Source organism: Mus caroli, unplaced genomic scaffold (genome assembly GCF_978045245.1).
Source record: "Mus caroli unplaced genomic scaffold, Mus_caroli_1 scaffold_14, whole genome shotgun sequence".
Classification (NCBI taxonomy): domain Eukaryota; kingdom Metazoa; phylum Chordata; class Mammalia; order Rodentia; family Muridae; genus Mus; species Mus caroli.
The window spans coordinates 10,613,906-10,641,228 of record NW_028227269.1 but is presented as its reverse complement, the minus strand read 5'-3'; the positions used below and the strand labels follow the sequence as shown (position 1 = coordinate 10,641,228).

The following is a 27,323-nucleotide window of genomic DNA, read 5'->3' as shown; positions in this document are numbered from 1 at the left end:
GGAGGAGGTCAGCAGACCCTTACATGAGGTTTCAGCCATCCCCTTCTCCTCCACACCAACTATATGTGATTCTGCCCCAATTGCACATGGTCTGGGGTTTAGGAGGTACTACAGTACATAAAACAGTTAACTGAAGGGCATACTCCATCTATACAGAAATCGGCCTTTACAGTACTGTGGCTGCTCTGGGGTCATCTACACGTCTGGCACCCGTGCCACATAAGTAAGATCAATAACTTCATTAGTTCACAAAGCTGAATTGAGAATTGTCCTCTGGTCAATTGTTGGCACCCTTCATAAGGAAAGCACTTACTCATATCTCTTGAGGAAAAACTCAGTAATGGAGGTATAAAGCACCTGTATTAGCTGTAAGCCGCAAGGTCAGCCCAAACAACTGATAGGATTTGGGTTAAACAGCTTGAATGAGACTTCTTTTTCCTAATGGATGCTGTGACATCCAGTGTGATCATTAGACAGGGAGGGTGACTGTTAGGGTTGCTCCTATGGTAGCTGGATAAATATGACGGAAGCCAATCCACTACAGTTCAGAGCTAAGACGGAAGGAAGGACCATCCAGAGACTGCCCCACCCGAAGATCCATCCCATAAACAACCACCAAACCCAGACACTATTGCATATGCCAGCAAGATTTTGCAGATAGGACCCTGATATAGCTCTCTCTCTTGTGAGGCTATGCCAGTGCCTGGCAAATACAGAAGTGAATGCTCACAGTCATCTATAGGATGGATCACAGGGCCCCCAATGGAGGATCTAGAGAAAGTACCCAAGGAGCTAAAGGGCTCTGCAACTCTATAGGTGGAACAACAATATGAACTAACCAGTACCCCCAGAGCTGTGTCCCTAGTTGCATATGTAGCAGAGGGTGGCCTAGTCAGCCATGAATGGGAGGAGAGGCCCTTGGTCTTGCGAAGATCATATGCCCCAGTACAGGGGAATGCCAGGGGCCAGGAAGCGGGAGTGGGTGGGTTGGGGAGCAGGGTATAGGGGGCTTTGGAGATAGCATTTGAAATGTAAATGAAGAAAATATCTAATTTTAAAAAAGAAAATGAAAAGGTCAGATTCTGGGATAATACTCTGCTTCTGTGCAAAAGTCGCCTTCCATTAATCTTCTCCCTGTGCCCACGTGTACGGGAACAGTGCTGCAGAGCAGGCTCAAAACATGGAGACAACCATCATCCAGCTAGTGAAAACTACACCACCCCTGACATGAGACGAGGGACAGAAGAAACCTACAACAACGAGGCCTTCCTATCTAAATACTCTATTTTCCTGAAGAAGCTGAAGACCAGCAAAGCGGAGCACCTTGGCTGAAGTACCAAAGGCATAAAGATAAGGCTGATGGCTAGTACTGGGCATCCATGTGGGATACCTAGGAACTAGACTGCAAAGAGAGAGGGAGTGACAGCTGCCTGCTGTCCAAGGAAAGAACTACTAAATACAGACTAAGGAGGAAGAATTCACAGAATAAATACAAGGATAAGAAAGAAAAAGAAAATTGGACATAATACTACCAGAGGATCCAGCAATACCTCTCCTGGGCATATATCCAGAAGATGTTCCAACTGGTAAGAAGGACACATGCTCCACTATGTTCATAGCAGCCTTATTTATAATAGCCAGAAGCTGGAAAGAACCCAGATGCCCCTCAACAGAGGCATGGATACAGAAATGTGGTACATTTACACAATGGAGTACTACTCAGCTATTAAAAGGAATGAATTTATGAAATTTCTAGGCAAATGGATGGACCTGGAGGGCATCATCCTGAGCGAGATAACTCAATCACAAAAGAACTCACACAATATGTACTCACTGATAAGTGGATATTAGCCCAAAAACTTAGGATAGCCAAGATATACGATACAATTTGTTAAACGCATGAAACTCAAGAAGAACAAAGACCAAAGTGTAGACACTGTGCCCCTTCTTAGAATTGGGAACAAAACACCCATTAAAAGAGTTACAGAGATAAAGTTTGGAGCTGTGACGAAAGGATGGACCATCTAGTGATTGCCATATGCAGGGATCCATCCCATAATGAGCTTCCAAACGCTGACACCATTGCATACACTAGCAAGATTTTGCTGAAAGGTCCCAGATATAGCTGTCTCTTGTGAGACGATGCCGGGGCCTAGCAAATACAGAAGTGGATGCTCACAGTCAGCTATTGGATGGATCACAGGGCCCCCAATGGAGGAGCTAGAGAAAGTACCCAAGGAGATAAAGGGATCTGCAACCCTATAGGTGGAACAACATTATGAACTAACCAGTACCCCAGAGCTCTTGACTCTAGCTGCATATGTATCAAAAGATGGCCTAGTCGGCCATCACTGGAAAGAGAGGCCCATTGGACTTGCAAACTTTATATGCCCCAGTACAGGGGAACGCCAGGGCCAAAAAGTGGGAGTGGGTGGGTAGGGGAGTGGGGGGGGGTGTGTATTGGGGACATTTTGGATAGCATTGGAAATGTAAATGAGGAAAATACCTAATAAAAAAAATTAATTCTAAAAAAAAAAGAAAGAAAAAGAAAACTAAAGCCCAATTTAAGAGCCAAGAGGTCAGTGCTGTAGACGTTCGAGATTCTCCTTACAGTGCTGGGGTTCTTACTTTTCAGTATGTGAGGATCACACTGAACGGAATGTTATCAGAAATTATAATTCCAGTGGAATCTATCTCCAGACACCAAGATAACAATTTTAATTTCATCTCTCTATGGCTTCCCTTTATATTTTGAAGGGCTGGGGTGGAGTCAAGGCCACGTGAATATAGAGCATGCACCCCACCATTAAGCTATCTCCCAGACTTTTGTCTTTCTTATAGTCTCAAAGTTCTCTGCTGATGAACACTTAGAAAAGCAGTGCCTTTGTTTTAACTACTAGACTAAGAAGCCTGGGTGAGCCTGGCTTCCGGGGCTCCTTACCCACACCCCCTTTGTGGGAGGCATTCTAGGATGTCATAGCAGAGGGAGAGCTGGTCACTTCGTTCACAGTTATAGATGCATTCGAGCGCTATGGTCATCAGCTGGTCCTCATCAGGAATAATTTTTTGCTGGAGCTAGGGAAAAGAAAGCATGTTGGACTAAAAGTCAGTCTCTCCATATCCCAGCACTACTTTCAATAGAATATTAAACAGTGCCATTAATCAGCCAAAGAAACAAAGCTTGATTTTTCTGTAGCTTGCAGACTTTTGAGGTATTTAATAATTCTATGAAATGATGAAATCACACTTTAATTACAGAATCAGCTAAAAAGGATCATTTGTAACCCATAAGCTTCATCTACTAAAATCGGACTCTTCAATTTATGGCCCATTCCAGACAAAGCAGATGCAAATAACAAATAACACAGTGAATTATAAAGGCAGTGACATTAAAAATAACGTTTCTAACCCAAACATCTGAATTCTGTGTTTCAATTACAAACATCTATAAAATTCCTGAAGTAGTATCACAAACTGTAGAGCCGACCATTTCCCATCTGCATTCCATGTAAGCATTCCCTGTAAGCCCTGCACTGCTGTCCCACTCAGTTGGAGAACCACAATGCAGTGGCACAACCAGCAGGCACACTGTAGTCATGGAGAACAGGGATGACCACCTCAGGCCTCGTTCCATACAGGGTACAGGTTTGCCACTTCACAGCAGAGATTGTTATTCTTGGAGTATTTTATAAAACACAAAAATAATAAGCATTATTTGAGGCTATTGTGAAAGGAGTTGTTTCCCTAATTTCCTTCTCAGCCTGTTTATCCTTTGTATAAAGGAAGACTACTGATTTATTTGAGTTAATTTTATATCTGTCAACATTGCTGAAGATGTTTATCAGCTGGAAAGTTCTCTGGTAGAATTCATGGGGTCACTTATGTATACTATCACATCATCTGGAAATAGTGATACCTTTATTTCTTCTTTACCAATTGTATCCCCTTGATCTCTTTTTGTTGTCTTATTGTTCTAGCTAACACTTTGAGTACTAAATTGAAATGATATGGGGAAGTGGGCATCCTTGTCTAGTCCCTGATTTCAGTAGGATTGCTTCAAGTATGTCTCCATTTAATTTGATATTGACTGTTGATCTACAGTAAATTGCTTTTATTATGTTTAGGTATGGGCCTTGAATTCCTGATCTCTCCAATACCTTTAACATGAAGGGGTGTTGTGTTCTGTCAAATGCTTTTTCTGCATCTTAGGAGATGATCATGTGATTTTTTTTCCTTTGAGTTTGTTTATATAGTGGATTATGTTAATGGATTTTTGTATATTATACCAACCTTGCATCCCTGGGCTGAAGCCTACTTGATCGTGGTGAATGATGGTTTTGATGTGTTTGCAAAAATTTTATTGAGTATTTTTGCATGAATGTTCATAAATGAGATTGGTCTAAAGTTCTCTTTTTTTGGTTAGGTCCTTGTGTGGTTTAGGTATCAGAGTAATTGTGGCTTCATAGAACGAGTTAGGCAGTATTCCTTCTGTTTCTATTTTATGGAATAGTTTGAGGAAAATTGGTATCCGGTCTTCTTTGAAGGTCTGGTAGAATTCTGCACAAAATCCATCTGGCCCTGGGCTTTTTTGATTGGGAGGTTTTTAATGACTTCTTCAATTTCCTTGTGTGATATGGGCCTGTTTAGATAGTTTACCTGCTCTTGATTTAATTTTGGTATGTGGCATCTGTCTAGAAAACCATCCATCTTATCTATATTTTCCAGTTTTGTTGAGTATAGACTTTTATAGTAGGACCTACTCCTCTTGGGTGAGTTTGTTTCTTTATAACTTCAAGTCTCTCAAGAAAGAAATTGAAGAAGATCTCAGAAAATAGCGAGAACTCCTATGTTCATGGATTGGCAGAATTAACATAGTAAAAATGGCCATCCTACAAAAGGCAATCTATAGATTCAATGCAATCCTCCATCAAAATCCCAACACAATTCTTCAAAGACATGGAAAGAACAATTCTCAAATTCATCTGGAAAGGCAAAAAACCTAGAATACTGAAAACAATTCCTAACAATAAAAGAACAGCTGGGGAAATCACCATCCCTGACCTCAAGCTTTACTACAGAGCAATAGTGATAAAAACTGTGTGGTACTGGTACAGAGACAGACATATTGATCAATGGAATAGAACTGACGACCCAGAAATAAAAACCACACACTTGCAGTCACTTAATCTTTGACAAAGACACCAAAAATATACAATGGAAAACAGTAAGCATCTTCAATAAATGGTTCTGGTCAAACTGGCTGTCTGTATGTAGAAGAATGAAAATATAACCACATTTGTCACCTTGTACAAAGTTCAAGTCCAAGTGTATCAAGGACCTCAACATAAAACCAGATACACTGGATCTAATAGAAGAGAAAGTGGGAAAGAGCCTTGAACTCATTGGCACAGAGGGAAATTTCCTAAACAGAACTCCAATGGCTCATGCTCTAAGATCAAGAATTGATAGATGGGACCTCATGAAACTGGAAAGCTTCTGTAAAGCAAAGGACATAGTCAGTAAGACAAATCGGCAACCTACAGATTGGGGAAAAAAAAAAAAAAAAACTTCACAAACCCCACATCCGATAGAGGTTTAATATCCAAAATATATAAAGAACTCAGGAAGTTCATCACCAAAAAAAATCAAACAACCCAATCTAAAAATGGAGTATAGAACTAAACTGAGAATTCACAACTGAAGAATCTCGAATGGCTGAGAAGCACCTAAAGAAATGTTCAAAGTCCTTACTGATCAGAGAAATGAAAATCAAAACAACCCTGAGATTCTACCTTACACCAATCAGAATGGCTAAGATCAAAACTTCAGGTGACAATACATGTTGGAGAGGATGTAGAGAAAGAGGAACACTCCTCCATTGCTGGTGGGATTCCAAACTGGTACAACCACTCTGGAAATCAATCTGGAGGTTCCTCAGAAAATTGGAAATAGATCTACCTGATGACTCAGCTATAATACTCTTGGGAATATACCCAAAAGATGCCCCACCATGCCACAGGGGCACATGTTCCACTGTGTTCATAGCGGTCTTACTTGTGATAGCCAGAAGCTGGAAAAAAACCAAGATGGCACAGGACAGAATAGATACAGAAAATATGGTTCATTTACACAATGGAAATACTACTCAGCTATTAAGAACAAGGACATCCTGAGTTTTGCAGGCAAATGTATGGAACTAGAAAATATCATACTGAGTGAGGTAACTAAGACCCAAGAGAACATGCATGGTATATTCTCACTAATAAGTGGATATTAGCCAAAAATAAATAAATAAATAAAGTACAGAATACCAAAAATACAGTCCACAGAACTCAAAAAGGTACACAAGCTGAAGTGCCCAAGTGAGGACACCTCAGTCCCACTTGGGAGAGAGAAGAAAGCAATCATAAGTGAGGAGGGAGGGAGGGAAGGACCTGGGAGGGAAAGTGGATGGGGGGGGGTGGATAGGGAGAGGGGAACCTGATCTGGTATTGGGAGAGAGAAAAGTGATGAAGCCCTGAGGGCCAGCAGAAAGAATAGAAACAGTCATCCTCAGGAAATAGGAGGTTGGGGGCCCCTCCAGAATGTACCAGAGACCTGGGAGGTAAGAGACTCTCAGGAATTAAAGGGAGGGGCCTTGGATAAAATACCCAACAGTAGGAAGAGGGAACGTATAGAGCCCACCACCAGCAGAAGGTCATGATATCAAGTGAGGGATGAGGTTGCCATCCCACAGTCACATCTCTGACCCATAATTGTTCCTGTCTGGAAGAATTACAGGGATGGAAATGGAGAGGAGCCAGAGGCAAAGGAGATCCAGTGACAGGTACAAAGTGGGACCCAGCTTAAGAGGAGGTTCCAAGGCCTCACACTACTACTAAGGCAATAGAGCACTCACAAAAGGGTCCTATTATGACTGCCCTCCAAAAGACCCAACAAGCAGCTGAAAGAGTCGGATGTAGATATTTGCACCCAACCAATAGACAGAAGCAGCTGACTCGTTGTTGAATTAGGAAAGGCAGAAAGAAGCTGAGGAGTAGGGTGACCCTGTAGGAGGACCAGCAGTCTCAATCTGGACCCCTGATATCTTTCAAACACTGGACCACCAAACAGGCAGCATACAGCAGCTGATATGAGGCCCCCAACACACGTACAGTAGTGTACACGGACTGCTGGGTGTGTGTTCATTCAGAGATGATGCACCTAACCCTCAAGAGACTGGAGGCCCCAGGGAGTTTAGAGGGTAGGAAAGAAGACAACCAGTGTAGGAAAGCTCTGAAACAGACTCAGGCAATGGCAGCCTGGGCAAGCACCGGAAGCAGAAGGAAAGCCTTGATATTCTACCTGACCCAATGCCTCCTGTTCTCCCTTCCTGAAACACTAAATAGCCACTTCAGTATGAAGAGTAATAGAAAAGCTTTGTGCTTCCCCCTCAATCTCATTCTGACCTCATATCAAGACACAATTTTTCATTTTAAGTCAAAGAATCGCACTGTGCTGCCCAGCTATTTTCTAATTCCTAGTTCCTTCTGCACCCTTCTGCCTCTGCCTCTGCCTCCTAAGTGACTAGGATCCCAGGTGGTGCCACAATGTCATACCTATTCTTATATCATGAACCAGCTGCCCTACAGAAAAGATTAACTATATTCAAACTAGTTAGTACTTGCTATCTAATGTAAGAGTGTTCCAAGACCAGGTAGGTAACAAAACTGTAGATGCTCAATCTTTTATACAGAATATCAATTTTGTATATGAAGTATACATACTCTAGTCCAGATTTTATTTCATCTTTGATTACACGTAACAGTAAAATGTGGATGTTATACCAGAATAAAACCAAAAGAGAAATTTTACACTTTAGTACATGTAAAAATTTTCTTCAAACATTTTTGATCCAAGCTTAGCTGAACCCAGATGGTTAATACAAAGGATGCAAACTCTACAGTCCAGAGGCCACATTATGTTTCTCCCTAGCATAACAAAAGGCTGATGATGTCTCCTTGTATTATCCACATTTCACCCAGGATATCTCCTCAAGGACTCAGTCTGCTCAAGTCTAATTAATGCCTACTAGGAACCCAGTGTTATTTCCACTTCAAACAGACTTTACTAGAACAGTCCTAGGTACTATGGCTTCTGATGTGTGTCTTGCACATGCTGGTTTACTAGTAAGTTCTTACTAGTATGACTAGTAAGAACTGGTTTACCACTTCAAGAAAGATCCTATTTATCTGTGTATCTTTGTTTGGCTGTGATATTTTCCTCACAAACCAGTATGCACATCTTTCTTAAAATAAGACATTGTGCACAAAAATCATAGCACTCAGAAAGACCTGTTGACTCTTGCCTGTGAAGATCCCGACATGATGTCTCCACTTACAGCCTAAGAGAGACATTTTCTCACTCTCATCATTCCCTCCTTGGTATCACTGTAGTAGCTATTAAGCCATCCCTCTTCTTTCTCAAACTGAAGAACATCCACCTAGAAGTACTAAAAAGTCGATGAACTGAACTTTACACAATTAACAGCAAGTTACCAGCTGTGCTATACAGCAGCAATAAAGTCCAACAAAATCAGAATTTAGAAAAATAAAGTCCTAAAATTACACACTATGGGGGCTGGAGAGATGGATCCGTGGTTAAGAGCACTGGCTGCTCTAACATGGTGGCTCACAATCATCTGTAAAGGAATCTGATGCCCTCTTGTGGTGTGTCTGAAGACAGTAACATTGTACTCATCTTTTTAAAAGATTACACACTGGGGGCTGGAGAGAGGGCATTGATTGCTCTTCTAAACGTTCTAAATTCAAATCCTGAAAACCACATGGTGGCTCACAACCATCCATAATGAGATCTGATGCCCTCTTCTGAGGTGTCGAAAGACAGCTACAGTGTACTTACATATAATAAATAAATAAATCTTTATAAAAATTACACACTATGGCCAACTAGACAAAAATATAATCTGATAAAATAAAATATTTAGAGAGCATCAAAGAATCAACCAATAGAAACATAAAATGGCAGGATATAAAGCTAACATAGAAACTCAACTTTTTATAAAACAAATATTAAATAGTCAAAAGGAATGAAGGTAGAGAGAAGTCTATAACAGAACGAGAGTATTGAAAATATAACTGCATAGCAATGGTGAGGCCTCAGGTTCCGAGGGGAAACAAACACCCTAACAAATCCTGCTTACACAGGTAAGTGGCTATTTGAGACATCATAAATCATATCTATAACTTACACTATATAAAAGAACGAACTCCAAACACATTAGGGATCTAAATTGAAAAAAATAAATCTACAAAAATACTTAAAGAAAACAAAATTTTGCTGAAAATGTTAAGTGGGAAAACACTTATCAACATGACTCAAAACACCAAAGTATCTAGCTGATGACTATGACGAAACAGAAATTAAAAGTAAAACGTACACATGATAGTGAACAAGTAAAGACATACTAAGAGAAGCAGGTACAAAGACCGATCAAAGCAAGGAGAAATCATGGATTATTTCAGAGAATATCTAAAGAAAAAGGACCATAAGAGAGACAGTCACTCATCAAGTCAATGAGAAGAAGGGATAGAATCACTTGCACATGAGGGAATTACCCCACTATTACAGAGGGCCAAAATAGAACCCTGGTAAGTCAAGAATTAAGTTCCCGGTGAGAGGCCTCATGTGCTCATGAAGAGAAATAAGGATGAAGAGGCAGACTGGAAGCAAAGACCCATCTCAAGCCAGTCCAATGCTGACCAGGATACAATCCCAAGCCAATCAGAACATTTCCATAGATTATGACACTATCAAACTTATGTGGCAGAAAGGTAACACTGAGAAATATGGATGAGGTACTGGAATGAAAGATGCTAACATCCCTGTTACCTGCCTAGCATTCATGTGTTTGAAGAAAGGCAAATGACTACATGTTTTATTCAAAAGCACATGCTAAATGTCCAGTAAAAACAACAAAAAGCTGACTACATACAAAGGATTTACAAGATCCCATATGGAAGAACTATCACAACCAAGACTACAGGAAGAATTTATAGTCAATTCTTCTTCCCTTATAAAACATTCACGGTCAATCCACCCTGCACGGCATGCAGTATTCCACTGCCATAAGTGCCCACCATGGCTCACCCCAAATGTAAAGTCAGGCACTAAGTGCAAATCAAATGATTATGAGAAGGTGGAAATCGTTGCATAACCAATGAGCGCAGGCATTTCAGACAGGTGACCCACTTATAAACCCAGAAATGCCTAAGATATAGCAATGTTTTCCTTCGTGTTTGGGTTACACAAAGCCATAACTGTGTATTGTAGTGAGGTTCTCACTGGTAATGGAGGCCAGGATGAAGAATCAGACTCAATCATACCTAACAACTGAAAGAAGTCTGAAGTGGCTTTGGCTCAAAGTCTCATGACAGTGCTCCAGGGACTGTGCCACCTTGCTTAAAGTCTAACACCAATAAAATGGAAATCACTGCATTGCCTGAAATAGTATATTTAATCCATAACAAAATTAAGAGATTTTTCACAATGCAAAAATATTTGCACCTAACACAATGGCTTTTCTTCCAGCAATTCCAAACAGTGCAGAAGGCAAGTTTTAAAATGCAGTCTTCTGTCTCTGTAAGAAGCACTGGGGTGATTGAAGATATCATTATGAGAACTTAAAGACCTTCATAAGCTTTTTGGATGTTCCGGAGAGAAGACACTTTCGCTTACTGGTGACAGCATAAATATTCTGGACAAGAACACAGTGCAAACTTGGACAACCCAGGCAATCGCATGAAAACTTTACAGCCCAATCCCCTTCCATTTCCTACAGTGAGTAAGTCAACTTTAGTGAACTGCCTTCACTGTTAAGAGTTCTAGACCTCCAACTACAGATCTCAATGCTAACACAAAAGAAGTATGGAATGATTAAGTCAAAACAACCCCAATTATGTAAACTTTAAAAAAAAATGTACATTAACAATGTTAAAAGCTTTTTTAATGGTACAAACTCGGTGGCCAGACCCACAGGCCCCAGAGGAGGCTCCACTCCCAGGTGCTCTAGCACACTAAGGATCACAGGATCATAGGATCACAGGATCACAGGATTACAGGATCACAGGATACCAGGATACCAGGATACTAGGAGCTTGGTCACACCAGGACCTCAGGGTCTCAGAGGGAGCTTGAATTCCAGGGACTCTGACACACCCAGAATCTCAGGATCACAGAATCCTGGAATCACAAGATCACAGAATAGCTGGACTTTGAGGAGTTCTGATTCAACCAGGATGACAGGAAGGACAGGCTCCACTCAAATATAGCTAGGGCAGGAAGCACTAGAGATAATCAGATGGTGGGACGAAAGCACAAGGACCTTACAAACAGAAACCAAGGCTACATGGCATAATCAGAATCCAGTTCTCCCAGCATAGCAAGTCCTGGATACACCATCACACCAGAAAAGCAAGACCCGGATCTAAAGTCACTCCTCATGACAATGATAGAGGACTTTAAGAAGGACATATTAAACTCCCGTAAAGAAATAAAGGAGAACACAGATAAACAGGTAGAAGCCCTTAAAGAGGAAACACAAAAATTCCTTAAAGAATTACAGGAAAACACAATCAAACAGTGAAGGAAGTGAACAAAACTATCCGAGATCTAAAAATGAAAATAGAAACGATAAAGAAATCACTAAGGGAGACAATCCTGGAGATAGAAAACCTAGGAAAGAGATCAGGACTCAAAGACGCAAGCATCACCAACAGAATACAAGAAACAGAAGAGAGTATCTCAGGGGCAGAAGATACCTGAAAAAACATTGATACAACAGTCAAAGAAATGCAAAATAGAAAAAGATCCTAACTCAAAACAGTCCCATATTCCCTAAAGAAATATAAACAGTCATTAATAGTCTTCCAACCAAAAAAAGCCTAGGACCAGATGTGTTTTGGGGAGAATTCTATCAGACCTTTAAAGAAAACCTAATACCCATACTCATCTAACTCTTCCACAAAATAGAAACAGAAGGTACACTATCCAATTCCCTCTTATGAAGCCACAATTATGTTTGTACCTAAACCACACAAAGACCAAAGAAAGAGAACTTCAGACCAATCTCCCTTATGAACATTGATGCAAAAATACTCAATAAAATTCTTACCAACCAAATCCAAGAACACTTCAAAACGATCATTCACCATGATCAAGTAGGTTTCATCCCAGGGATGCAGCAATAGTTCAATAAACATAAATCCATCAACATAATCTACTAGATAAACAAACACAAAGACAAAACCCATATGAACATTTCATTAGATGCTGAGAAAGAATTTGACAAAATTCAGCATTCCTTCATGTTAAAAGTCTTAGAATGATCAGGAATTCAAGGCCCATACCTAAACATAGTAAAAGCAATATACAGCAAATCAGTAGCCAATATCAAACTGAATGGAGAGAAACTTGAAGCAATCCCACTAAATCGGGGACTAGACAAAGTTGACTACTCTCTCCCTATCTAGTCAACATAGTACTTGAAGTTCTAGCTAGAGCAGTTAGACAATAAAAGGAGGTCAAAGGGATACAAATTGGAAAGGAAGAAGTCAAAATATCACTATTTGCAGATGATATGATAGTATACTTAAGTGACCCAAAAATTCCACCAGAGAATTCCTAAACCTGATAAACACCTTCAGTGAGGTAGCTGGATATAAAATTGACTCAAACAAATCAGTAGCCTTCCTCTATTCAAAGGATAAACAGCCTGAAAAAGAAATTAGGGAGACAACACCCTTCACAATAGTCACAAATAATATTACATACCTTGGGTGACTCTAACCAAGCAAGTGAAAGATCTGTATGACAAGAATTTCAAGTGGAAAGGTCTCCCATGCTCATGGATTGGCAGGATTAATATAGTAAAACTGGCTATCTTGCCAAAAGCAATCTACAGACTCAATGCAATCTCCATCAAAATTCCAAATCAATTCAGTTAGAAAGAGTAATTTGCAAATTCATTTGGAATAACAAAAAAAAACCCAGGACAGGGATAACTATTCTCAACAATAAAAGAACTTCTGGGGCAATCACCATCCCTGACTGTACTGGCTAGTTTTGTGTCAACTTGACACAGCTGGAGTTATCACAGAGAAAGGAGCTTCAGTTGAGGAAATGCCTCCATGAGATCTGGCTGTGGGGCATTTTCTCAATTAGTGATCAAGGGGGAAAGGCCCCTTGTAGGTGGGACCATCACTGGCCTGGTAGTCTTGGGTTCTATAAGAGAGCAGGCTGAGCAAGCCAGGGGAAGCAAGCCAGTAAAGAACATCCCTCTGTGGCCTCTGCTCAGCTCCTGCTTCCTGACCTGCTTGAGTTCCAGTCCTGACTTCCTTTGGTGATGAACAGCAGTATGGAAGTGTAAGCCAAATAAACCCTTTCCTCCCCAACTTGCTTCTTGGTCATGATGTTTGTGCAGGAATAGAAACCCTGACTAAGACACTGACCTCAACATGTATCACAGAAAAATAGTGATTAAAAATTGCATGGTATTGGTACAGAGACAGGCAGGAAGGTCAATGGATTAGAATTGGAGATGCAAAAATGAACTGACACACATGTGGTCACTTGATCTTTAACAAAGAAGCTAAAACCATCCAGTGGGAAAAAAGACAGCATTTTTAACTGGTTTTAGCTGGTTTAACTGGCAGTCAGCATGTAGAAGAATGCTAATTGACTCATTCTTATATCCTTGTACAAAGCTCAAATCCAAGTAGATCAAGGTCCTTCACATAAAACCAGATACACTGAAACTTATAGAGGAGAAAGCGGGGAAGAGCCTCGAACACATGGGCACAGGGGAAAAATTCCTGAACAGAACGGCAATGTGCTGTAAGATCAAGTTCTGACAAATGAGACCTCATAAAATTAAAAAGCTTCTGTAAGGCAAAGGACACTGTCAATAGGACAAAGATCTTTGCCAATCCTAAATCCGATAGGGGGATATCCAATATACACAAAGAACTCAAGAAGAACCAAATAACCCTATTTAAAAATGGGGTACAGAGCTAAACAAAGAATTTTCAACTGAGGAATATCGAATGGCTGAGAAGCACTTAAAGAAATGTTCAACATTCTTAGTCATCAGAGAAATGCAAACCAAAACAACCCTGAGATTCCACCTCACACCAGTCAGAATGGATAAAATTGAAAACTTGGGTGACAGCAGATGCTGGTGAGGATGTGGAGAAAGAGGAACACTCCTCCACTGCTGGTGGGATTGCAAGCTGGTACAACCACTTTAGAAATCAGTTTGGTAGTTCCTCAGAAAATTGGACCTGAGGACCCAAGTATAACACTCCTGGGCATATACCCAGAAGATGCTCCAACATGTAATAAGGACACCTGTTCCACTATGTTCATAGCAGCCATATTTATAATAGCCAGAAGCTGGAAAGAACCCAGATGTCCTTCAACAGAGGAATGGATACAGAAAATGTGGTACATTTACACAATGGAGTACTACTCAGCTACTAAAAATGATGAATTCATGAAATTCTTAGGCCAATGGATAGAAGTAGAAAATATCATCCTGAGTGAGGTAACCCAATTGCAAAAGAACACACATGGTATGCACTCACTGATAAGTGGATATTAGCCCAAAAGCTCCAAATAACCAGGATACAATTCACAGACAACATGAACCTCAAGAAGATGGAAGACCAAAGTGTGGTTGCTTTGGTCCTTCTAAGAAGGAGAACAAAATACTCACAGGAGCAAATATGGAGATAAAGTGTAGAGCAGAGACTGAAGGAAGGGCCGCCAAGAGACTGTCCCACCTGGGGATTCATCCCATATACAGTTACCAATCCCAGACAATACTGTGGATGCCAAGAAGTGCATGCTGAAACGAGCCTGATATGGCTGTCTCCTGAGAGGCCCTGCCAGAGCCTTACAAATACAGAGGCAGATGCTTGTAGCCAACAATTGGACTGAGCGTGTTTCCCAATAGAAGAGTTAGAGAAAGGACTGAAAGAGTTGAAGGGGTTTGCAATCCATAGGAAATACAACAATATCAACCAACCAGACCCCCCAGAACTCCCAGGGACTAAGCCATCAACAAAGGAGTACACATGGCTCCAGCTGCATATGTAGCAGATGATGGACTTGTTATGCATCAATGGGAGGAAAGGGCCTTGGTCCAATGAAGGCTCGATAGATGCCCCAGTGTAGGGGAATTGAGGGGGAGGGGGGGTGGAGAAACATCCTCATAGATGCAGGGGGAGGGAGGATGTGATACGGTATTTCCAGGAGGGAGGGAAACAGGGAAAGGGGACAACATTTGAAATGTAAATAAAGAAAATATCCAATAAAAAAAAGATATGAAAATAGAAGAAAAAAAACTTTTATAAACAGAAAATAACAACTATTTTCTACTTACAGGAATTTCTTTGTAAAGCTGATTACAAAAAATTATACCTAAATCAAGTGTTACAGACTAAAGGAAGAAGTGGAGAGGGTATGCTACTTACATCTGGTTTAGAATGCTGAAATATCTTCAAGGGAAGTTTCAAGTCTCCTTTAGCTAAAGTTACTAGATATTCTCTTAGTAGCTCATTGGCTGCACCTGGAGACTGTTTCTCACAGCGGTGGAGAAAGGGAACCATCCACTGGTAAGCACTGGTCACATAATTGTCCTCAGAACACTGTAAGCATAAGTAACCACAGAAATTCAATATGGTACTATACCAGACAAGTCAGACTAATGCTAAGCCATGGAAACCCCATACTTTCTAAAGCATCGAAGCTCCCTGCTCACTTTAGGCCTAACTGCTGCTAGCAGGAAAGTGTGTTACCTTTCCTGAGGTTGGTAGGCTACAGTAGCTATGAGCCTGCATCCCATCTCTGTATACTAAAACTGGCTTAGGGTCCCACAGCCTAAGCCCAACTCAAGAAGACATACATGTTATAGCTATTAGTCAGCCACAAGGCCCTCCATAGCAGTGAGCATCTATGCAGAGAAATCCAAAACAAGAGCATGTGGAGAGATGAGAGAGACATTTGAGACAGGGTGAAAAAGAGTTAAGGGATGAGAACACAGAGATGCTGAGACAGATGAGTAGACAGGCTGGAGAGAAGGGTCACTGGGAATACAATCTCACTAACAAAGGCCCACGGTGTTTTTAAATATTCATTGTTTCCCCTAAATGACATGCATTATTTTATCCATCAACTCTAACACTACAGCATCACTTCTCATAATTACCCCAGGATGAGAACGTACAACTACTACCTCTCTATCTAGCTAGGTGTTTTTGAGATACAGTCTTTCTACATAGCTACATAATGCTGGCTGGAACTCTTTATGTACACCATGCTGGCCTCAAACTCACAGAGAACTACATTCCTGTCTCCTGAGTGCTGGGATTAAAGGCCTGCTCATCTATGCTTGACACAAAATCTACAACTTTTAACAAGGGTGTTATACAATACAAACCAAGTCTCAAGCAATGGCTGCAAAGGAAAAGAAATTATTAAGAATGGGCTGGAGAGATGGCTCGGTGGTTAAGAGCACTCAATGCTCTTCCAGAGGTCCTGAGTTCAATTCCCAGCAACCACATGGTGGCTCATAACCATCTGTAATGGAATCCGATGCCCTCTTCTGATATGTCTGAAGACAGGGACAGCGTACTCACATACATAAAATAAATAAATAAATCAAAGAAGAAGGAGGAGGAGGAGGAGGAAGAGGAGAAGAAGAAGAAGAAGAAGAAGAAGAAGAAGAAGAAGAAGAAGAAGAAGAAGAAGAAGAAGAAGAAGAAGAAGGAAGAAGGAAGAAGAAGAAGAAGAAGAAGAAGAAGAAGAAGAAGAAGAAGAAGAAGAAGAAGAAGAAGAAGAAAGAAGGAAGAAGAAGAAGAAGAAGAAGAAGAAGAAGAAGAAGAAGAAGAAGAAGAAGAAGAAGAAGAAGAAGAAAAAGAAGTAGTAGTCGTAGTAGTAGAAGAAGAAGAAATTATTGAGAAAAGGGGCAATATGGCAGATGTAATTGAGATGAAACACAGACAGAGGCAGAAAAGAGGGAAAGAAGCAGGGAGCAGAAAAGCTGAATCAAAGATAAAGAAAAATCAAGGTATAAAACAGCCAACAGTTTTGTATCCCTGCTGTAATTTACCCAGACACATTACTTTGAAAAGTAGAGAAACTACCCCCTCTTTACTACGTTGTCCCGATAGAAGCCATTTCTTCCCTGGCTTGTGACACAGCAGTGGAAGCCCACACCATGCTCAGAAGGAAATTCAGATGACACCCACATGCTCCATCAGTAATCTTAGTTTTTCAAAGTCTTTCATCTGCTGCAGGTCTTTGAGCGTGAGGGTGAAGTCGCAGCCTGCTTCATAAACCAGTGTTTCCAGCGTCACCAAATCATCACAGAGAGTCAGCAAGCCAGGAATATGGCGCTCCACTCCAAGGCGAACAAGTGACAAGGCACAGTCCACCTGAAATTGGAAAGAGACTAAGTCAAGGTGAAAGCCTCCAGTGAAGAATCAAATATAAATCTATCTCTATGCAGTTTCATAGGATGTGTCTTACTGCAAAGTGTTAAAGTTCTTTATCAAACTTCGTTAAAATGCATTAATCAGCAAGATGTCCTGATGGTACAGATATGAAGGGAAGAAAGTCATCTTAATCCTTACAACAAAATAACAGACTACCAAAAGCAGAGGGAAATGGGGCATATACAGCAGTGAGAATGCCTAATTAATTGCTACTTTCTCTACAGAACTGTGCTTCCAAAATAAAGCTTTGCTCCACAGGCTTTCCTGATCAGTGCCAAGCCATCTGCAGACACTCAATAAATATTTATTTCTTAGGTAAAACAAAGAACAACATTTCCTTTACTTGCGCAGTAGACTGACATTTATCTTCTACTCCTCGATCAAATTTACAAACTATCATCCTCCAGTCGAAGGGAAATCAGCAGCTGTAGCTACACCATCCTTCATCTCCTGTTCCTAGTCTACAAGATACAAAGGGCCTAGGAGGAGTTAGCGCCAATCCAGGTGTCAGAAATACAAAGAGCAGGCAGTCGAGGACGCTGCCAACGAGTAAGAATACAGGAACTGACACCTGACTAAAGTCTTCACTGAAGCATGTGCTGTGTGCCTTTTCCCAGGGGTACATAGCAAACATCCAGTCAGCCCAGACAGGGCACTGATTTCAGAACACAGAAGGATTCTCCCCAGGTCAAGCTTAGCAAAGCAATGATTTTAACTGGAGCCTTTTACAGAAAAATAGGTAAGTTAGAGCAACTGCAGCAAAGTGTCTCCTGTTTCTAGCTTATGTGGAAATGTCTATAGATTATATAACGTCATGAAAGGGCTGGGCCAGGAGGAAGTCTCTTCTCATCCACAAAGAATTGTGAGTGGGCTCACTCACCTCTAAGGGCTCACGCAGAGAATTGTAACAGCTCTCACTAACCATGCCATACCCAAATGACAGAGTTCCACAGGAGCATGTGGTAAACTCAGGACCACTCAACACTGACTGAAGGATGAAGTGCTGAGAATGACAGATCGGAAACAGACTAAGAGCAGACTGAGCCTTCAGGAGAGCTGCAGCTCTCAGGGATGAGGAACGCTGCCAGAAATACGCAGCTCACTCACTTCCTGGTGTGTTCGCTTGATCCCAGTGAGTAAAGGTTTGTCGGACACTCCCTGTGTGCTGAAGTAAAATGGCAGTGTTACTACAGACACACAAGACAATGAACAACAGATCATTTCAAGGCATGGGATTTGGTAGGACCACATGAGTAGCATGGGTAAGAAGAAGGATTCTAGAATGATCCCCTGGCTTCTCCTCTCAGTGAGAGCGTGAGGACAAGAGAAGACGTAGGTGAATTCCGTGCTGCACGAGTGTGCTAAGGAGCCTGTGCGGCTCATGCAGTATCTCTGTGCAATAAGCCCAGCCCAAAGTCTAAATGCAAGAAACCAAAACCTACCATGAGGGAAACGTACAGGGCTTCAGTGGACATTTGGGGACATAAATCTGAATGGGCCACATGTGTAGCCATTAGTGTCTACAGCAGCAGCCTGGGGAACAGTGATAGGGGCAAAGCAACAAACAGGAACCACAGGAACATGCTAACATGAACAGTCATGACAAGGACAAGAAAAGCCTGAGCTAGGATCAGAGCCCAGGAGGAAGAGGTGTCTCCAAAGAAATGAGTAAACAGTACCAATGGAGAAGGATAAAGGGGGCTACTGGCTCACTGAGCACAGCTTCCAGACAGTGTCGGGCACATGCAGATGGAGAAATAAGGAAGAAGCAAACCTGAGAGTCCCACTGCGAAGGCCGAGTGATAACCCTGGGCCAGCTACTAGGGAAACAGGAAGTGTAACAACAGCTGAAGAGGACAGCTCCACCCTGCCTGTTACATGCATACAAGTGAAGGAACTGAGCTTCCTGTCCCAAAGGAGAGCAGGGAGATGGGAGAACAGCAGACCCAGAGAAGGAGAAGTTAAAGGTATGGGGAGAAGGAATGGCCTAAACACATGGGAGTGCAGAAGTGGAGAATCCAAAACACAGAGGAAGAAACAAGTAGCCATAAACTCAGAGAGAGAATGGCTGGGGAAAGTCAGAAAAGGTTCTGATGGAAGGAAGTTCTCAGAATCTCAAATACGACACAAAGCAAAATCCTTTTCTGAGAGTAGTGAGGGTAACAACAGGGTAAGAGGAAGCCAAAGAAGAGAAAACAGCACACAAAAGTCCCACTCGCTGGACTGGCAGACAGGGGAGGAAGAGAGAGGCAAGGAGTGACCTCCACAGAGACTGCTACAAACACATCAAAGGAAGAGGGTATGATGGGCCGGGCACCAGCAAAACCAGGACCTGCTGGGACTGCAAAAGTACTGGAAGCAAATGATTCACGACTGCAAGTGCGTTACTGTCTTCATAACAATTAAAAACAAGAGCATCAGCCATTTGTGTTACTGTCTCCCCAATGTTTACTGAAGGAAACATATTTAAAATCAAGCTACAAAACATGAAAGTCAAGTAGACACCAGTGAAACTAACAGGACTCTCAACAAGCTGGTGCCCTTGTAGAGTCAAATTCTCCACCATAAACATTTCCTACACCAAAAAACAGGTTTTGCTGAAGGCATTTATAGACACTAAGGAAAAAGAGGTCCCACATCAATTAAACCCCTAAAAATGAAGAAGATAAAATCAATGTCAGCAGATATCACTTTAATTGCATCACACACATGAAATATCAGTACCTTTCATGAAGCCAAAAAAATAAAAACCATTATGAGTGGTTTTAAATAATGAAAAGACACAACAGGACATAAGACAACTGAATACAAAGTACTCCAAGCCCCTTCACTTTATCAACATCCCTAGTTTCCGTGGAATTTACCATGTCCGAGAAACATACCTTCTCTTAACAGAGCAGCTTCCGATTCATAGTAAAACTAGGCAGAAACAGAGTTTCCACATATCTGGTAAAACTGCCCAGAAGAAAGCACTAAGTCCCTATTACTGAAGCCTCCACTCACGGCAGACACAGGTCCTAGAGGCCCCTAAGCGAGAACTGACCTCAAAGGCTCTTCCTGCAGGGCTAGCTTTCATAGCAGCAGAAGGCACCACACAAGCTCCCAAAGGAGGGAAGCATCCAGCATCCCTACCGAGTCCTAACACTCGAGAACCTCAAAAATAGCCAGCATGACACAATAACCTAAGGCTGCAGTGACACACATACTTCGGAATAACCAAGAGCTTCTAACTGGAGTGAAGGCTCACTCAACCAGAGGGAAATCCTACTTAGTACTGGAAGCCTACCCAACTACCCAGTGCTAGTGAAGTCGTAGACCATGGTGGCGAACCTACAACTGGCACTTTTTTTAAACCAGCAAAATCCCAAACAACAACAATTAGTCTTACTGGCACAGATAAATGTAGTTCTCACTCTCATTAAGGAAACTTCTTGACAGATGGAGACCACTACAGAAAACCACAACTGATAAGAATGCAGAGCTGGGAAGTCAGGCAGAAGCCTAAGGAAACACAAGGCACTTGGGACAATCACAATCGCCTGTGTTTGTGCACTGTAACTGGGACTACCCAAACTTTTTTTTCTATGTTAATACAGTCCCTAAAATTAAGATGGTAACACATCCACTAAAATGCCAAGAAAATCAGGAACAATACATAACATAGTTTGCAGTTCACATTTTAAACGTGATTTGGAACAACTTTTCTCGCCTGTACTTGCTTTATAAAAATCTAAACATCACAAAAGCTTCTGGGCAAAGGTCAAACGAACAAAAGCACTAAGAAATAGTCCTTCCATCCTTAAAATTGCGCCTGAGAATCGTGGCGCAACTCTCCTGTCCACTGGGACTGGATCCTGACCAGCTGGCACCTCCGACACCACTGAGAACAGTGCCCCCTCTGCTCACCTGCCCAGCATGGTGCTCTATGTCCTCTGCTCTGCTCTGATACCAGACCATCACCTTCTCCACAGTAAGCTGGGGCGTCCTGTACTGCAGTAGCTCAGGCTGAGCAGCATACAGGAACTCACTGTCATCCTGCAGGCTCGGCTCCACCACCATTCTGCAAATCATGATGGGAACAATTAATAACTGTCTGGAATGCTGCAGAAAATGAGAGATGGGGATGACAAGAGAACAAGTTAAAGAGACTGGGTGTCTGTGAGAGGGGGTTCTCTCACAGACCCCCTTGCAAGTTAATGGAACACTTGAGGAAATTTAACATTTTTCCACTGGTTTTCCTGACTTCAAAGTTCTGTATGGAAAATAAATCAAAACTACTATGCCATAACTCAGTCAGATAGGTAGTAACAAAGGCTGGAAGGCTTATAGAGCACACACAACTGGCTGCTTCTGCCAGCCCACCGATTCAATGCATGTACACAAGCCAAGCAGTTTTGGGTAGGAACTGTCCCGGAAGGATTCCAATTAGAACTGGAATTAAGCAATCTTGCTTAATTTTAATTTTTAATTTTAATTTCATTTCATTTTAATTTTAATTTTTTTAGTTTTCATGGAAATAAGAAGTGCACTTCATTTGTATTGACTGTGCACTTGTACCAGGCTCCAGCACTGCTCTTCCACAGCATAGGCCTCCTGACAGCATCCCTCAGCTGCAAGGATGAGACTTCCTAGAGGAGCCTACACGAGGATCACGAATTATAAGAACTGTTTACATGGGGAAGCATGGGGGACTGACTTCCAAGGTGAAGATTAACAAAAGAATAAAAATTAACCCAAGTTTCTCAAATGACCTTCTGGGTCATTCAAGTGAGCTGATACAACAGCAGACAACTGGTTAGTATGAGTATTAAACAGAGCGTGTGGAGCTCAAAACCAAATCTGAACAAATCCATCAGCAAAGGCTCTGAAACTCGTGTAGACTATTTATTCATTAAAATAATGGGGACGATAATATGCAAATATACAAATCGGGTCCTTAATTTTATTTACAGTCACTATGTTTTGTAGAGATTTTACAGCTGAGTATCTGCTCAGGCCCAGAGCCCATGATTGCTGGGGCAGTGTATCCAAATACCTGAGACCCTGCTACTGTGCATGTACCTCAGTGTGGCAGAGCTCCACACACACAGGAGCCCTTTACTCAGCCCCTCTCCTGGTGTGGTTAACATACTTACCAGAGATACCTCCCCAGTACTGCACACAATGCCACCCCACCCACCCTGGAAGCTATTAAATAGTTCTCATTTCAGGCAGGCAAATAAGCAGCAGCAAGGAGTCCCTGTGATGCTCTTTCCAGCCCTCCCTATTCACCCCTCACGCTCTTTGATAGAAATGCACTGCATTCTCCAGGAAGCATATGTGCAATAGAGCCAGGATTCTCATCTTTTCTAGCTGTTCCTTTTCAATAGACCTTGCTAAAATATCCAGCTCCATGAAACACTAAACTCTAGCACTCCCAGCTCTCTACTCGGTGAGCAATAGCTCTGCCCCCCCCTCTCCCTATCCCTCCCTCTCTCCCTCCCTCCCTCCCTCTTCCTCCCCTCCCTTCCCCTTCCCTTCAATACCCTAGCATCCATATTCCAGGTCATGCTGATTTTTAATTCCTTTCATGAAATGGGCTCATTCTCTTTTAAAGAACATATTCTTGATATTCGAGAATCTCACGGTGAAATGCTTTAGAGAACATTTCAATCTGAAAACTCAAACCCTTCAAATTCTAATTACTCTTAAATGTGTGTCCTCTATCATCTATGTCTTTTTAATGTCCATAATATTATATTCTAGCTCTGTGTATTTATTCTAGTTTCTAAGGGAACACCTTGATTCTACCTGAGTCTACCTTAGACTCCTATTAGTTTTTGTATACTACTGTATTTCTGAACTCCCCTAAGCAAGTTCTCTTGGTCCTGTTCCTATTGTCTGCAGTCCTATGGTATTAACTTAGGTTGTTTTAAGAAGTCCTTCCCCACATTCATGTTTTTTTGTTTTGTGACCACTAAGTTAACAAGGGCCATCTCTGTGGCCACGCGGTGGGTTGTCCCTTGGAACATGCCGACTATGATTTTTACTTATTTTATTTGTACAAATCACAGTAACTTGTCTCCTGGATTATAGTAGTTTTAACTTTTGAAATTTTCTACGTTTTGCAGGATGTCTCCTCTTCACTGTCACTGTTCCACTATCTGTATATGTGCCTGCTCATTTTGTTCCATCTAACAGAATCTATCCTCACATGTCCAGAAACCTCAATGGATGTGACAGGACCTGTTCATTTGTTAGCTCCACTGTGTCCAGGTAGTGCCCAAACTTTTGAGAATCTAGATCATTTCTCAAGAAAGAAAAGAAAAGAAAAGAAAAGAAAAGAAAAGAAAAGAAAAGAAAAGAAAAGAAAAGAAAAGAAAAGAAAAGAAAGAAAGGCAGAAAGGAAGGCAGAAAGGAAGGCAGGAAGGAAGGAAGGAAGGAAGGAAGGAAGGAAGGAAGGAAGGAAGGAAGGAAGGAAGGAAGGAAGGAAGGAAGATAGATTGATTCTCCAAATTCTACATGAAGGGAGGCCAGATGTGTAAAATTTCTAAGAGGCTGGATCTTTGGAGCATCGCATCGCTATCCCCTCTCCAGATGTACTTCCTTACATCCAGCAGCATGGAGGACTGATAACTCAACTAGCAGTCTGCAGGCCCAAAGGATAGATACCTTGTCTCATGAGAGGGCAGTAAGGAGAAGGACAGGTAAAGGGCCCATCCCTATTTCTGCTGAGTGGAGAATACAGGGATTCAAATGTGCCCTCTACTGGCAATGCTACCACACCTCACTCTATGCACACACATACTCCCCCTTGTGTAGCACTTGACATCTCCACATTCTGAGGCTTCTCTAACTGCAGTCTTTGAAAAATAAGAACTAAAATTTATCTAAGAATATATCTTAATGAAGAGTTGTGATAAAGATCATAGCTTAAACAGTTCTCTTTTAACAACTGGTACTTTCTCATTAAATTTTTAATATATCCAAAGTAATTAAGATTAGTTATTTCAAAACTCAACTAAAATACTCTGGACTAATGAATAACATCACATAGGACTTCATGCATCAGTTTTTTTATAGGGCCATCTATTGACCTATACTACAAAGAAAGGAAGACACCTTGTGCTGGTTCATACTAGCCTGCATTCCAACGCCTCGCACCAGTCTTCAGCTCGGTGTTTATGCTCAGCCCAAGGGATGATTGTCAAGGAGTCATTGTTCCAACTACAATTAAAAAACAAAACAAAAACACCTTAGCTTTTAAAATACAAACTACTTAGCTTCATAATGCATAGGACTAGAAATAAATACAAGGTATAGCCATGAAGATTATTGTTCATGCTACTCTAAGTGGTACATGACAGAGTGGAGACAGTATATACTTTATATAAAACAGTGCTCTTTTTTTTCATCTTTAAACTATTTAAAAGAAAAAAAAGCAGCAGTGAGTTAAAGGATAACATGAGTGTGTGTTCACTCACATGCCTAAAGAATGATCAAAAGCCTGCACTGTATGTTTCATTTCAATCATCCCAGTCCTATCTATCTGAGATTCCAGTAACTATGGAAACAGTCTATCTGTGATCCTAGTCCAGTAGTTCACTAGCTCTATGGGCATACATTAACCACTAAAATAAGACAGCAGATGAATACTAAGAAAGTTAGTTTTAACTTTGTTTATTATGAATGTCAATTTAAAGAGCCACATACAACTAAATGCTTATCACCAATCCCCAGAATCCATTTAAAGGGAGAAGTTGAGAACTCACTCCACACAATTGCCCTCTGATTGCCATATGTGTAACCATGTATACACACATGCACAAATAATGACATATGTTTAAAAAGAGTCAGCTTAAGTGAAGACAGAATGAGTGAACACAACATGTTAATACAGAGAGCCGTTTGCTATAAATCATCAGTCACAGAAAACAGAAGCTGTGTAGGGCTTTAAACATTGTCTGCAGAGTCCTCTTTAGCTCTAACAGCCACAGATCCATGTACAAGATAGAAACATGCTCAAGTCAGAATAAAGATGAAACTTTTTTTAAAAGAACTTTGAATAGCCTGGCTTATGCACTTCAGTGAAATGCTTGGGTTTGGGTTTGGGTTTGCTTTTGTTTTCACTTTTCTATCTGTGAATTGTGACTATCAATTGGGGCACTTTCCTTAAATGTATCACAGCCCCAAAGCAAGAACCAAATGCTCTTCTGTTGAGTCATGAAACAATTTCTACACAAGGAAGACTCCATAAACTGGGAAATGACACTGGTAAAGAGATTGGTCATCATATGAAAGGAACAGGAGAGAACTAGCGGGTTCGGTAGTGGAGGCAGATCTCCTGAGGTCGGGGAAGGAGTGGAAATGGCTCAGCAACAGCATTGTGCCAGCGGATGTTGCTGGAACAAATCAGCCAGAGTCTAGATCCTCCAACTACTAAATAAGCTGGTCAGATGCTATGCTAAAATCACAGCTTTTCAACCAACACATAATAGACTAGACTAGTAAACCAAGTGTCAAAGTCACACTGTGAATGTGTTTATGCTCAGATTTGTAAATTTTAAAAAGATTCAGATGCGGACACAGGACAAAAGCCCTAAGTATTATACTATTCATTTGTCATCAAATAGACTATTCTATTTCCTTTCATGTCAGAAGTATTTTGTTGCAAACTGCTGCAATGGGAAGTGAGAAAGATAACATTTTGGATGGAGATGATGATAATGCCCACTCTGCCAACTCAACAACAAATTAGTGCAGTGAATCGAGAACGAGGAGAAGAACTACATCTGGGCAGCTATTACAACGTTTCCAATCAAAGCAGACACGGTTCCTTAAGCTACAGAAATGTTTTCAAAAAGAATTTCAGAAAAAATACATCACAAGCTGCTATTTGTATTTTCCACATGGAGAATATATTAGAGTCAAGAGTTCTTCCTACAGTGCTTAGTAAGGGTAGGCCCTCAGCCAAGCAAGATGAATGTACAATGTACTCTAGGAAACTGTAAAACACTTTTATGGGCCTGTTTTGAATAAGATGGCTAAGAACCCTATTACTACAATAAAAATAAGTTCTGTTCAGAGGCCCACACTGAAAGGTAGACCTAGAAAGCCCTGTTAGTAATGATGTATTTCACTTTACTATCAAAGCAAAACTAGCTCCACTCCTTATCACTGACGCAACAATCAGGAACAACACTCCTCAATCATTTACTGAGCTCTCACTATGGCCCAAACGGTACACACTGCTTTTAATTAATGTGCAATACCTCCCCTCAGTCCTAGCAATCTAGCAAAGGCAGCTATATTATTTTCTTTACCTTCCAGTGATTATACATATACATGCATATATGTGTATATATATATAAATGTCTAGTCTAAAAAGTGAATTTTGATAAAACATGATTTATTTTCATATCTGATTACCAGTGTTTACACAATAAAAAAAAAAAAAAGCCACGCATGGCTACAGGCACATCTCTTAGACACCTCAGGCAGGGGCACCTTGAATTCAAAACTAACTGAACACCAAGTGCATCCTAGGTGATCCCCAGCTAGATAGTAAGAGTCTGTCTCAAAGACCCAGACACGGCAGGTGGCACCATTCCCTAGGCTAGTATACTGGATCTTATGATAACAAGGAAATGAACTGAGCACAAGCATTTATCGATCACTTTCTGCTTCCTGATTGTGGAGTCAATGTGACCAGCTGCCTCAAGCTCCTGCAACCTTGACTTCTCGGCCATGATGGGTTGTACCTACCAATTCAGAACCAAATAAACCATT

The 27,323-nt window shown here is 41.2% G+C and overlaps 1 protein-coding gene across 4 annotated transcripts in view; it reads right to left on the bottom strand.

Moving 5' to 3' along the window:
- The window catches only part of Nbas (NBAS subunit of NRZ tethering complex), a 301,235-nt gene that overhangs the window by 191,793 nt on the left and 82,119 nt on the right, over positions 1–27,323 (bottom strand). For all 4 annotated transcript variants that reach the window (XM_029484416.1, XM_021178925.2, XM_029484417.1 and 1 more), the window contains exons 22-26: positions 24,678–24,761; positions 21,462–21,615; positions 17,310–17,495; positions 15,534–15,707; positions 2,942–3,075 (exon numbers count right to left, since the gene is read on the bottom strand). In XM_029484416.1, coding sequence (XP_029340276.1) covers positions 2,942–3,075; positions 15,534–15,707; positions 17,310–17,495; positions 21,462–21,615; positions 24,678–24,761 — 732 coding nt within the window. The remainder of the gene's footprint in view (positions 1–2,941; positions 3,076–15,533; positions 15,708–17,309; positions 17,496–21,461; positions 21,616–24,677; positions 24,762–27,323) is intronic.